Below are 13,142 nucleotides of genomic sequence, written 5' to 3'. Positions count from 1 at the left end.
AGTTACATTGTTTACTATTTGTTGTGGCTAGAGGTGTCTTCACTTTCCTGTAGTGTCCAGTGTTTTTGTCTCTGGGTCTCCCTAGAAACTCCTTAGAAGAGAGCATGTGCCTTGCAGTTCTTTAGGCTGGGATCCTTTATTACCATGCAGGAATCCTGTTGATGTGGTGCTAAGGTGTGGGAAGTAGGAAGAGGAGACATGTTCCACCGCCCTACAGTCTGTTACTTCAGTGAGCCTGTGCCCCTGGGCTGTGACCTTAGGTGATTCTCAGTACCCCAGAAAGTAAGACAGGAAGGCTAGAGGGCTCGGAATTGGGTATTTCTCTTTCCCCAGGTAGGTTAGGATCTGGTCAAGTCTCCCCTGAGGACAGGTGGAGAAAAGAACATGCTGGGCATATTTCAGGATGATTACTTTCCCCTAGTATTTTTCAAAATGGTTACTTCCCCTCCTCCAGCTGGAAGCATGAGGGATTTTTCTGTGATCTTCACTGTGAAAACTTGCTGGTGCTCCTGGAGGTAAAATTCACAAAAGTGGGCTGGGAGGCCTAAAACTAAGCCCCCAGGAGATCTTAATCCTCAAGCTAGTCCACCCAGAGCCTCTAGCAGCTTTTCAACAACAGTAAGTTTTCCTGCCCTTGCCTGACTCAAGTGATTTCTGCTCTTGGTAAACAGTGATTCTCTGTATTTGCTTCTCTCTCCGGTTCTCAGGGCATCCACTGGTCAATTTGCTCTGTGACACCAGTTCACCAACAGAGCAGGTTTTCAGATTGTTCAGCCTTTTTCAAGCTGTGAGGACAGGAGTCATGAATCCAAGCTTTTTATGTGTCTGAGCAGAAACCCAAAGTCTCATAAATGGATTTCATATATTTATCTTATTCTATGTGTTTGATCTCTGTAACTATGATTAGCTTACAAAATGTCAACAATGTTATTTTATATTCCAAGACTAACACAGAAATTTATTCATGCTAATAATTCAAATAGACATCAGTTAAACAGTATATACTAATCCAGTAACTACCAAATAATAAATATATTCATTTTAAATTTAACTTGGCAATTTTCTCCAAGTTTCTAACTCATTCAAAAAAAGTGAGCAGATCATAATGGCAATCTTAATGCTTATCAAAATGAATAATCATTTTCCTCCTTTCCTTCTTACAAACCATTAGTAGGGGGCTTAAAAAATTATGAGTGATGTGTTTCTATCTGCTTCCCCACTGGTAATAAATAGGCTGGTATTGATAAGAAGCTAAGTAGTACTGAGACATAACGTACACTGAGTTCAAAAGTAGTCATTCTTTATCCACTGAAAGATGAAAAAACTATTGACACTTCTAAACAAATGAAAAAAGTTCACCACCCCTCTACTGATACCAGACGCTTTAGCACATGTTAGGTCTAAAAGGTAAAGATAGAAGGGTAAGGGTACCCATTTCTGAGAAGCTTGAATTCTGATATGCTAATACATCTTTATTTTAAGAGAAGGTAGAAAAATACATATTTTTATTTTCTTGACATAGCAGGAAGACAATTTAAAAGGCAGACTTTCTACCCTTACTTCTCATATACTGGATTATACTACTCTGAGGTCTCATGGAATTCATCTACTTTTAGAAAAGCCAACATAATTTTTTATACAAGTGAAATGATCTGTTTTATTTAACAAACAATTCTGCACTGTTTCCTATAATATTATCTCATATATTTCAGGACACAAAGTCAAATATACCATCATATACCAACATATATTTAACAAAGTTAAGAAATATGATTATAAAGATACCATGTAAAAATACATGCAATATAGACATATTTACAAACATATTTAATCCATGCCTCAAGGAGGAATAAAAGCTATATACAAATTTATAGGAAAAACAATTAAAAAAAATTTTTTTTTAAAGTAATAGCTTCAGAAAGAAGAAAGCTCCTGTTTAGGGAATCAGGAGAAAATGTTCCTAAAACTATAGCATTTAAAATAGAAAAAAATAAGGGTTTATACAAACATCAGAAAGATGCAGTATTCTTTTATTAGAATAAAAATTTCAAGTAGAGAATCAGTAGTAGTTAAATCCATTAGAAAGAAAATTTAAGGCCATTTTGAGAAAAGTCCTAAATGCAGGGCTGAATGTCATGGGTATTTAGTTAGTAGGTAATGAGGAACCATGGACAGTTTGGAAATACAATAAAGTATAACAACTGTATTTTAAGAATATTAAAATTGAGTTATATGAGTTATATATATTATATATAAATATATAATTATATGTTTTATATATTTTATAAATATAAAATATATATAAATTTTAATTTAAATATATAAATTTTTATATATTTTATATTTATAAAATATTTTATATTTTATATAAATTATATATATTACAAACAAAATTATATATAATAATATATATTAGTATATATTATATAATTAAATATATAATTATATATCAAATATATAATTGTATACAATCAATAGATATTATATTAATATATGCTTATATAATTATAAATATAATATATTAACATATAATATATAATTAAATATATATAACATATGATATTATATTTCATATAATATATATAAGCATATATATTTTTTATATAAGGTTATATAAAATTGAGCTATATGGTCAAATGAACCAAAAACAGCAGAGAAGAAAGTGCAAGATCAAAATAAAAAGTCACTACGATAACCCAGACAAGAAATAATAAATGACCAAACTAAGATGCTACTAGTGGAAATAAGGAGAACAGGACTGGCTCCCAGAGATAAGGTGTGGTGGCCAGGCTCCAAGTCGGCTGCCAGGTATTCTCTCTCTCTTGGTGGTCACTGGCCTGTGTGACCCTCTCCACTAGAGTGTAGGCAGGACCCAAGATGCTACTGATGGTTACATCACAGAGGATTCCAACTTATGTTCTGCTAGTGGGCTCTCCCTGCTGCGATGTGAAAATAGCTGTGCTGGGCAAAGGAGAAGCAGGTTAGTGCAAAATCTACAGATCTGAACTTAGATGCTAAGGAAACAGTGATGTTACTGATGGAAGTCAGAGAAGGGGGGTGAGCCATTTCCTTCACAAGTAGTATAGCAGAAGAGAAACAAGTAAACTGACTTTGTTCATATTATAAGTAAAATGTCTGGTCCATCACAAATGCTTAATAAAATCTGTAACAGAAGCTAGAGCTAGAGTTAAAAATATGGAAATCATCTACATAGGAAAAATAATTGAAACTACTGACAGAGAATATTCTAATGACAGCAAGGCCTACGTAAATTGGCTTGGGCAAAATGAAGTTGAAATTACCAAGGAGCTGTGAAGTCAAGGTGTAAAATCGTCAAACATTTTTTCTTATCCTCTACGGTAAGGATAAAATAAAGGGGAGATATACAAGCTAGATGCTGAAAGTATTAAGGAAAGCAGGCAAGTACCCTAGGATCTATAGACAACGCAAAAAAAAAGGGGGGTGGCAAAAATAAAATCATAATCCATTAACCAGAGAGATGTGCATCTAGTTCAGTCTTCATCTCCATCTCTAACAGTGTGAGCTACACCACCAGAAGAGCCCTTTCAAACATTCCAGCCTAACAGTTTTTCAGTCTCCTTCAAGAGGCTTGGAATCAAGGGATCTGACAGTGTCAACATGGTCATTCTTTGCCCCACTTGTTCTACTGCCCTCAAGGTTCATATAATGTGAAAACACCTTAAAAAGAAATCCTATGCATCCTTCAAAACTAAAACTAAAAAAGGGTTTTAAGTAATCATTATCTGTCAGTTATATTAAGTAGGTAGGGAGTAACTCCTAAAATGTATAATGAACATATGGATTGTACAATTAAAATAGTTTTTAAAAAACCTGAAAAGCCTGTAACCTTTTCTCAAGCTATGATTTAAAATCTGTAACCAACCATAATGCTTTAAAAATTAGAATGCCAGGTAAGAAATTTTACAATAAAGTTCTTAAATGTCTTACCTCAGAAGCAGTAGCAGCAATATTAACATTGCTTGCCTGCCCGTTCATTAGGTCCATGCTTCCCACAACATCAGTCCCTGACGCTATTTAATAGCAACAGAAGACTGACTGCTTCACGTCCAAGGCCACAAATACATTATTATTCCTGTAAAAAAAATAAACAGAAAACTTTTAACTGTGTGTCTTATTGGAAGTTTAAGAAAACAAACCCATACCTCTCACCATGCCCCCAAATAAAATACTTCCAGTTTACCAAATTCTGTTTTTCATTTCAGTTAAATCAGTAAATCCAGTCTGAGGACAATCCTATTATGCTACTTTCAACACATATGTTCAATACATGCTACTGTTATGTTCTTTATCAGCAAAACAAAGATATAATTTTTCATTTATTGTTAGAAAAATTTTTAAAGTGTTTGCTTTAAGAAAATAAAAAGTGTAAAAAAAATCTTGCAAAGTAACACACGGCCTAACAAAATAATGTCTTAGAGATCTAGTTTAGCATTGCTGATAGTCTATAGTTACAAAGTTTACAAGTTGATAGTTTACAAAGATACCACAAATAATTAAAAATAAATTATTATTTATAAAGATATCACATGTTATAAAAATAACACACTATATAATATATATATTTATTTGTATAGGGCTTTAAAGCTTATTGAATAGCTTCAATCCATTATCTCACTGATCTTCACAATGACCATAAGGCTAATTAAGGAAGATTTCATTATAGTCATAACACAAACACTGTCTCTGAGGACACAGGCTTGTAAATGAGTCAAGAATAAAATTCAAGCCATCTGAAATTCTTGTCAAATATTTTTTCCACATTACCATATTTTTTCTACTTTACTGAAACTCAAAATGTTTACTTGTGATTCTAATCCCTTTCCACAAAGAAACTGCCGCATAGATGGGTATGTTGGTAACTACCTATCTCGGAGGCAATTTCTTCCTCTAAACAGAGTAAGGCCCCTTTCAAACTTTAAATTTCTATGACATTTTCCGGAAGAGAAATGATAAGTGTCTATCAATTAGGTAGTTAAAACTGTATCTATTTTTACTGAAGTATAATTGACTTACATTATTAGTTTCAGCTATACAACATATGGATTTGATATTTTTACACATTACAATGACCATCACAATAAGGCCAGTAACCATCTGTCACCACACAGAGTTATTAACAATATTACTGCCTACATTCCCTACGCTGTACATTATAAAATTATACCCACTTAACAACCTGAGCTTGAAATACTAATTCGCTTGAAATGTTAAGTTTCCTTTCTCTGAAAAAGCAATGTATGGCAGTGATTTAGAAGCACAAACTACAGAACAAAACTGCCTAAGTTTAAACCCAGTGAACTGTTTACCTTTTCTGTGCCCAATCTCCTTACCTATAAAACAGAGATAGAAGTACCTACTTCACAGAGTGGTGATGAGAAATTAATACATGTAAAGCACCTAAAACAGTGCTGACACACCTTAGGAGTGCTATTATAATGATGCACATTCTGTCTACTAGATACTGAATCCACACGAAGCTTAAATTCAAGAGAACCTTCTAATTAAAAAAAAAAACAAAAATCTTAGGAATATACCTCGGACAAAACACTTCTTGGTGGCATCAGCAATATCCTGATTTCAGAAACAATGAATGAGAACGCCTAAAATATGTTTCCCAGATGTAGCAAAAACATGTTGCTGGGCTGGTGATCTGTTCCACCCTAGATAATATGCATGTTTCGATACATGGTACAAGTGCTCGGGCCTGGTGCACTGGGAAGACCCAGAGGGATCGGGTGGAGAGGGAGGTGGGAGGGGGGATCAGGACGGGGAATACATGTAAATCCATGGCTGATTCATGTCAATGTATGGCAAAAACCACTACAATATTGTAAAGTAATTAGCTTCCAACTAATAAAAATAAGTGAAAAAAAAAAAAACATGTTGCTGGTTTTCAAATGCTTAAAAATTTTTACTAATGGTAGCAGGCGTCAGTCACATCCTAAATTGATCTTCATTTCTTCAGATATATCCTAAGTACCTGCTATGAGCAAAACACTGTGCTAGAATTTTTTAAATCAGAAATATATTAGGAGCAATGATTTTTAAAATAATCATTTGGAAAACCAATGTGAAAAGGAATAGAGCACAGAAATACTTTAATATCCTCCAATCTATAGTATTTCATTTTATAAACCTTGCTTATTCTTAAGAATCTTACTAAGAATCACTTATATTTACATTACTATGCAAAATGAACTTGATAATCCAAATTCTTTCTGAAGGCAACATTCAGTTTGCAATGAAATATTTTCAAACAATTGAATTTCATTCCACATTCTGCACCTGAGTAATTTAGGTACGAATTCATAGATTAAGAGTGCCCCCTAGTGTTAAGAAAAATTCATCAAATCATTAAAAGAAATGTATCCTTAGTCTAACTTACATATCAAATAAATAAATTTTATGGTTAATATTTGGAGAAAGAAATGGCAACCCACTCCAGTACTCTTGCCTAGAGAATCCCGTGGACAAAGGAGCCTGGCAGGCTGCCGTCTATGGGGTCACACAGACACGACCGAAGCAACTTAGCAGCAGCAGCAGTATGGTTAACATTTACTAAAAAGCAGGTAAGATACCAGGAGTAAACACTAATACATTTGTGAACTATTAACAGTAAATAATCAGTCTCTCTGCCTGCATTTAATTAAAAAGTCATTAAAATATCCTAATGAAAACTGTCATATTAAAATCCATTATGTGAAATGAAAGGCAGCAAAGCATACTTTAATGAAAACCTTATGCTAATAATTACTTATAAGTGTACTACATGTCAATAGTATTTAACAGCGTCCAAGTACAACAAAACCTCATACAATACCATAAAGACACTGCAAGTTCTAAGAAACAGGCATGGGTTAGTTTTTACAACATGTGCCTCAATATATTTCTGTGCTTTGCACACAAAAATGTTCAAATCGGACAAGACAAATACATGCTTTAATATTATTTACTTTTCCTAGTACTATGTATAAACAGCACAATCACTCACAGTAAACACCAACATCACAGAAGCACTTTTCTTAGTTAAATTATTTCCTACTATTCTCTTCTGAAACTTCTAAAAACAGGTAATCTGTCCTTTAGAAGGGTTTAAATCCCCAGACAGGCATAGTGCTTCAATATAATCCCCAAACATCAATACTGCTTCTTTCCAAGCAATATAATCCTCAAATACAAAACCTGAAATGTGCAGATTTAGCTCCTTGCTTGAGGTCACAAGAAAGAAAGAAAAAAAAGAAAATGAAAGTCGCTCAGTTGTGTCGGGCTCTTTGCGACCCCGTGGACTAAACAGTCCATGGAATTCTCCAGGCCACAAAGCTGGAGTGGGCAGCTGTTTCCTTCTCCAGCAGATCTTCCCAACCAGAGATCAAACCCAGGTCTCCCACACTGCAGGTGGTTTCTTTACTAGCGAAGCCACTAGGGAAGCCCAAACCAGATTATTAAATAAGAGGCGAAATCATTCAGTCTTCTAATCCCTCACCTTCTCTATATTATCTCCACCAAGAAGCCCAATACTTTTCATTTTATTTTTTCAGGAGAGAAAATTGTTTTATTCAAAACAAAAATACCAAGAGGGTAACATTAAAGTGACAATTTCTCACTAATTAATCTATCATAATACCAGTTACATATTCTTTTCTAAAATAATTTATGCTATCATTAGGAATATTAAGCTAAAAATTTAAAAACACTTAGTAATTTTACAAAATATACTTTAGAAGAGTTAAGCAAATATAAGGAAAATAGTGAAATGCAATTAATTAGTGTAATTTCTTTGGAAACATTCAGATAATACAGAATTGATATGCTTATACATGCTGGCTTAAACTCTCAGTAACAAAAATTAATCTCACTAAAACTCTGGAGAAGAAGAAAAAAACTACATAGATTAAAAGCTCTTCAATCAAGCACTATTTACAACAGTGAAAACCAAAAGTGACCTTAATGCCTTCGTACATAGTCACATTAAAAAATTCAAATAGACAATTATAAGCAAAAAATATGAAAACAGAAATGACAATTTCAACCACAGAACCTAAATCTTATTATGATCATATAAATTTCATAAGAAAAAAAAAGCAATATGGTGAAATTAAAACACTATAATAGAAACTCAATATTTATAAGCTGTCATAGCTCTTGCTTTCCTTTAAAATTTATTTTTAAATAAATATTAAAGACACGTTTTATATGACAATGAGGAGGGCATGGCAACCCACTCCGGTACTCTTGCCTGGAAAATTCCATGGACAGATGAGCCTGGCAGGCTACAGTCCACGGGGTCACAATGAGTTGGACACAACTGAGCAACAAACACTTTATTTTTACATGGAAGGCAAAAAGGTTTAAATGGCCTGTATATCACAGCACTTTAGGCATGTATGACAGCTAAACTTTCACTGCCTTCTTTATTTTTTTATTTAAGAAAATTAGAGATTAGTCCCAAATCCCCCAGTACTTTGTTTCAATAATTACAGCCATCAAAAAACACTGATGAGTATCAAAAAAAGATAATTTTATCTTTGACATGACTGATATTGAGCTATTAAACAAGATCATCTTTGGGTATTTGCTTATAACAAGTTCAAGTTATTACGAAAGAAATAAAAAGAAACAGGTTATGATATACATCCATCCAGGGTTATATGAGCTCCCCAATGCCTCCCACAGAGGTCATTAGTCTCCTTACTTTATGCTTCCACTGCTCTTCTGTCAAAATTCTATTGCTGTTTTTTCACTGATTTTTATTTTCTCACTTGATTTATGTATCTCTCCATAATGAACTTTGAGTTTCTTGATGTCAAGGACCCATATTGAAAACAAAACACAAAAGAAAAACCATGATCTTTCATCTTTGCACTCAGGCACATAAACATAATACTGACCTTAATTGCCTAACTTAAGCATCTATCTGTGAAACATGAATGAATGACTGAACAAAGCATGATAACATTAAATAAATGTCCAATTAACAATAAACCTACAGGTGTAATGGCAATCAAATAATCAGTGCACACAATAATATACACATTTAAATGAATACAGGATCTCCCTGATGGTCCAGTGGTTAAGAATCTGCCTGCCAAAGGAGGGAACAGGGTTCGATCCCCAGTCTGGGAAGACTCCACATGGTGTGGGGCAACTAAGCCCGTGCGCCATAACAAGAGAAGCCACCGCAACGAGAAGCCCGTGCATCCACAACTGGAGAGTAGCCCCCACTCGCCACAACTAGAGAAGAGCCCAAGCACAGCAAAGACGAGCTGGCGTGGCCATGGCTTTTTTTTAAAAAAGGAATATTTCTATTTCTAGCAACATGGCTAAAAAACGATGACCAGGGATATTTAGAGATGGGGGCTTGGACTCTGACACCAGTTGAACAGAAAAAGCAACCAAGAAATGAGAACTGAAACACACATACTCTTCTCTCTACTCCATCCACACACCATTTTAACTAGAATAAAATCAGAGAGACTGACAGTCTACCCAATCAGTGATAAGATGGTTTATAAAAAAATTCTGGTACAGAAAGATAAGTACCTGTATGTCTTTGCCTGGGCTTAATATGGTGGCTGGAGGAGGGTGCCTACGAAATGAAAATCTGTTATCCTAGGCATGCGCCAGCAAACACACAGCAACTGAATTTATACTACCAGCAAGGTCCAAGACCTTCAAGACAAGATATTCACATAAAATATGCACACAAGCCAATGAGACTCCTGGAACCCAAAGGAGATGAAGGAAACAAAACTGGTGGGAAGTAACATTCCTTCAATTCAGGCAATGTGGAATTCCAAAAATAAGTTCTCACTGTCAAGATCAAAACATAAATATTTATGTTAACTGTGATTAAGATGATTAGTGACTTTAGATTATTGTCAATGTATTTGTTTAAAATTAACCTATACTTAATAGTTTTTAAAAATAATGGCCTGCTCTTATGTAAAAAAATTACTTTTTTTTTTTTACAGACAATCCTATCATTTTGTTTTCTACACTGAAATACACAAAACAGTGCAATAACAAATCAAAGCTAACATTTACGGAGTGCCTGCTATCCAGTAGGTCCTGCTCTAAGCACTTTTCCACTAAAAATTCACTCAATGATCAAAACATATCCTACAAAGTTATTACATTATATCCCTATTTTTAGAGATGAGTGGAAAGGTACTTGCCTAAGCTTACACAGTAGGAACAGGCAGCTAGAAGAAGAAAAAGGAAAGGAGGATGGATGGACAGAAAAACAAAAGACAGCAAAGATGGATAAACTGATGGACAGATAGAACAAAAACTTAGGGTGGGAGGGAGGAGGTAAAAAAGAGAGGGCAAAGGAGCAGAGAGGGAAGGCAGGGGGACAAAATGACGGAAGGCGGGATTCAAAGAAGAGAATCTAAAAGTCTTTTCTTCCTCTGAGCAGACTTATAATATGACTAGAGGGAAAACAGAAGAAAGCAGGGAATACTACAACTTATTACACAGTGATTCAGCTTCAAGAGTCACAAGATTTCTAGAGGAGGAAATGATCTTTAGGTTTACCAAGCAAGACAGGTTGAACAGTTTGAAGAGAAAGGGGAAGTAAAATGCCACCAACAAGGGTGCAAATTTAAAAGCAAAGGTGGCCCAGAGAGAAAGTATGATGTGGACAGACTTGCTTAGTGGGGACAACCTTCCTGAGTTATTCTGAAAGGGTTCAAAGAAGTGACAGGACCAGACTGCAGATGGTCTCAACTGTTAAAAGGAGGAATTCAGACTGGAAAGGAAAGGCGCTAGGAACCACTCAAGTTTTCTGAGTAGGGAAATGACCTGAGGAAACTAAAACCAGTATTTCAAGGATCACCATGCCGGGGGTGTGCCACTGAGCTCTGCGGAAGGTGAGGAGTAAAAAACACACTCGTACCTTCCGCCAAGCACAGCGAAGCACCTGAAATGACGTACAGGTCCCTTCCCACTCAGGCCTCTCCAATCTCTGCTCTCCAGGACCCTCACCTTGTCTCCAAGTTGTATAAAAAGCCCCTGATCACACTCTACCCCCTTAACTGCTATCACCGTCACCCTCCATCACCAGTTTCTAATTCAGAATCCCTGATGCTGTGAAAATAGCAATTTGAGGATATTTAAGAGAAAAAAAGAAAATCTAACAAAATTCATATTAATTTGTGAACACTGGCGCCACCCCTCCTGAGGGGTAGTGAGGGCAGTTCAGTGGGAAAACCATAAGATATTAATACTAATTCTAGAACTTAAACTAGGTATGTGCTGTTGGGTAAGTTATGTAATCTCTGAACTTTGATTTCTTTGTGTATAAACAAGAGACAATGGGCTTCCCAGGTGGCTCAGTGGTAAAGAATCTGCCTGCAGGAGACGCAGTAAACACAAGTTTGATTCCTGAGTCAGGAAGATCCCCTGGAGGAGGATATGGCAACCCACTCTAGTATTCTTGCTGGAATAATCACAAAGACAGAGGAGACTGGTGGGCTACAGTCTATGGGCTGCAAAGAGTCAGACAAGACTGAGTGCACATGCATAGTCATAAGAAACAATAAAATGTTCCTCAAAGTGATTTTGTAAGAATCAAATGTAATCAAACAGGCAAAACTCAGTGCATGTAGAAATGCTGAGTACAACAGCCAAGAACACAAATTTTGGAGTTGGAAAGCCCTGGGCTCAAATTCTAGCTCGGGTACTTGCCAGCCAGCTGTAAGGCGTTGGCCAAGGGGACTTAGTGCTAATACTTAGAGGGAGGCTCAAAGTCCATCTATCAGTGACGGGCTTAAAACAAAACAAAACAAACATAAAAACAAGCAACCCCGCCCCCCCAAAAAAACCCCACAAAAAAACAAAAGGAGAAGAGGAGGCAGATCTCAAATAACCCTTCTTTAAAATTCCAGAAGCATGTGAAAATTACAATATAAATTAGTGAATTAGAAAAAATGGAAAACTATGCCTCTAAATGAACCATTTTGAAAGCATATTTTAAGGCACAAGTACACTGGAAAAGAAATTTACTGAACAATTAAAAAAAATTTTACTTAAAAAATATTCATTTCTTAGAATTGCTAAGTGTCTAACATGTTAATAATATGTGTTATCTTTCAGCACAAGAAGGAGATAAACCTACAGTCTGCAATACTAAATTACTGCATTTAATGATGAGAGGTCTCTTAAGAGAGACAACACATTGCATGCTGGCTGACTAACTTCCAAGTGTAAATTAAACATGAATGTTATAAATTATTTTATAAATTTATTCAAAAGTCCACTGAAATGATCCCATGTATCCTTTGTAGTACAGAATAAGTGATAAAATATTCTAAGCTATACTTAATTCTTAATCAAAGGATAACAAGCATTTTCAAACAACAGTAATTCACAAGGACAAGAACACCCTGAAACTGTAAGAAAAACAAGATGTACTGGAGAAGCTTCAATCACTGTAAGCCAACCACAAAGACAGGTTTAGCAATTTCACACACCACCCAGGTTGGGGGAAAAAAAAGACAGTGTTTAAACTAATCTACATATTTAGAAATCTTCTGTCAAAAGAACTTAATAAACTGTTTCCCAGCAAGACTGTTTACTAGATCACTTACCAAATTATTGTTTAAGTTTAAACATCTCCATGTTTTTTTTCCAGGCATGTATTTTATTTAGAAATATTTTTAAGATGTGTGAGAAAGATGATTTTCAAAACAAAGTAAGCTGAAATCTTAAATTAGAAGGAAGAAGATAGGGATAGCAGAAAACTATTTCACACAGAAAACTATTTAGCACACTGCCACTTTAACAGCCTGCCTAAAGTAGGGTTAAAGCATATATTACATGCAATGATGGAAAGAAACTGGCCTGCTTAAACCTCCCCATCTAAAGACTCAATATAAGTTTTTCAGATATAATTTTGTTGCATTTCTACTAAATTGTACATATAATGGGATGAACCATTTATAAACTGGCCCACAGCTGCACAGAAAAGTTGTATTTCTTTTTTTTTTTTTTCATTTTTTTTCTTTTTTTTTGAAAAGTTGTATTTCTATGTACCTAAATGGCCTAAAACTATCTATCTGTAGGGGAGGAGAGGCTTTCAAATTAGATATTAAAGGAGG

At 35.0% G+C, this 13,142-nt stretch overlaps 1 protein-coding gene across 4 annotated transcripts in view; it reads right to left on the bottom strand.

The window, feature by feature from the left end:
• RALGPS2 (Ral GEF with PH domain and SH3 binding motif 2) overlaps positions 1 to 13,142 on the bottom strand; it is a 154,421-nt gene that overhangs the window by 108,264 nt on the left and 33,015 nt on the right. For all 4 annotated transcript variants that reach the window (XM_065936117.1, XM_065936119.1, XM_065936118.1 and 1 more), the window contains exon 2: positions 3,970 to 4,114. In XM_065936117.1, the coding sequence (XP_065792189.1) occupies positions 3,970 to 4,026 (57 nt within the window). In that variant the 5' untranslated portion in view covers positions 4,027 to 4,114. The remainder of the gene's footprint in view (positions 1 to 3,969; positions 4,115 to 13,142) is intronic.

This window comes from Muntiacus reevesi, chromosome 5 (assembly GCF_963930625.1).
Source record: "Muntiacus reevesi chromosome 5, mMunRee1.1, whole genome shotgun sequence".
NCBI classification, from domain to species: Eukaryota; Metazoa; Chordata; class Mammalia; order Artiodactyla; family Cervidae; genus Muntiacus; species Muntiacus reevesi.
This window is presented reverse-complemented; position numbering and strand designations above follow the sequence as displayed.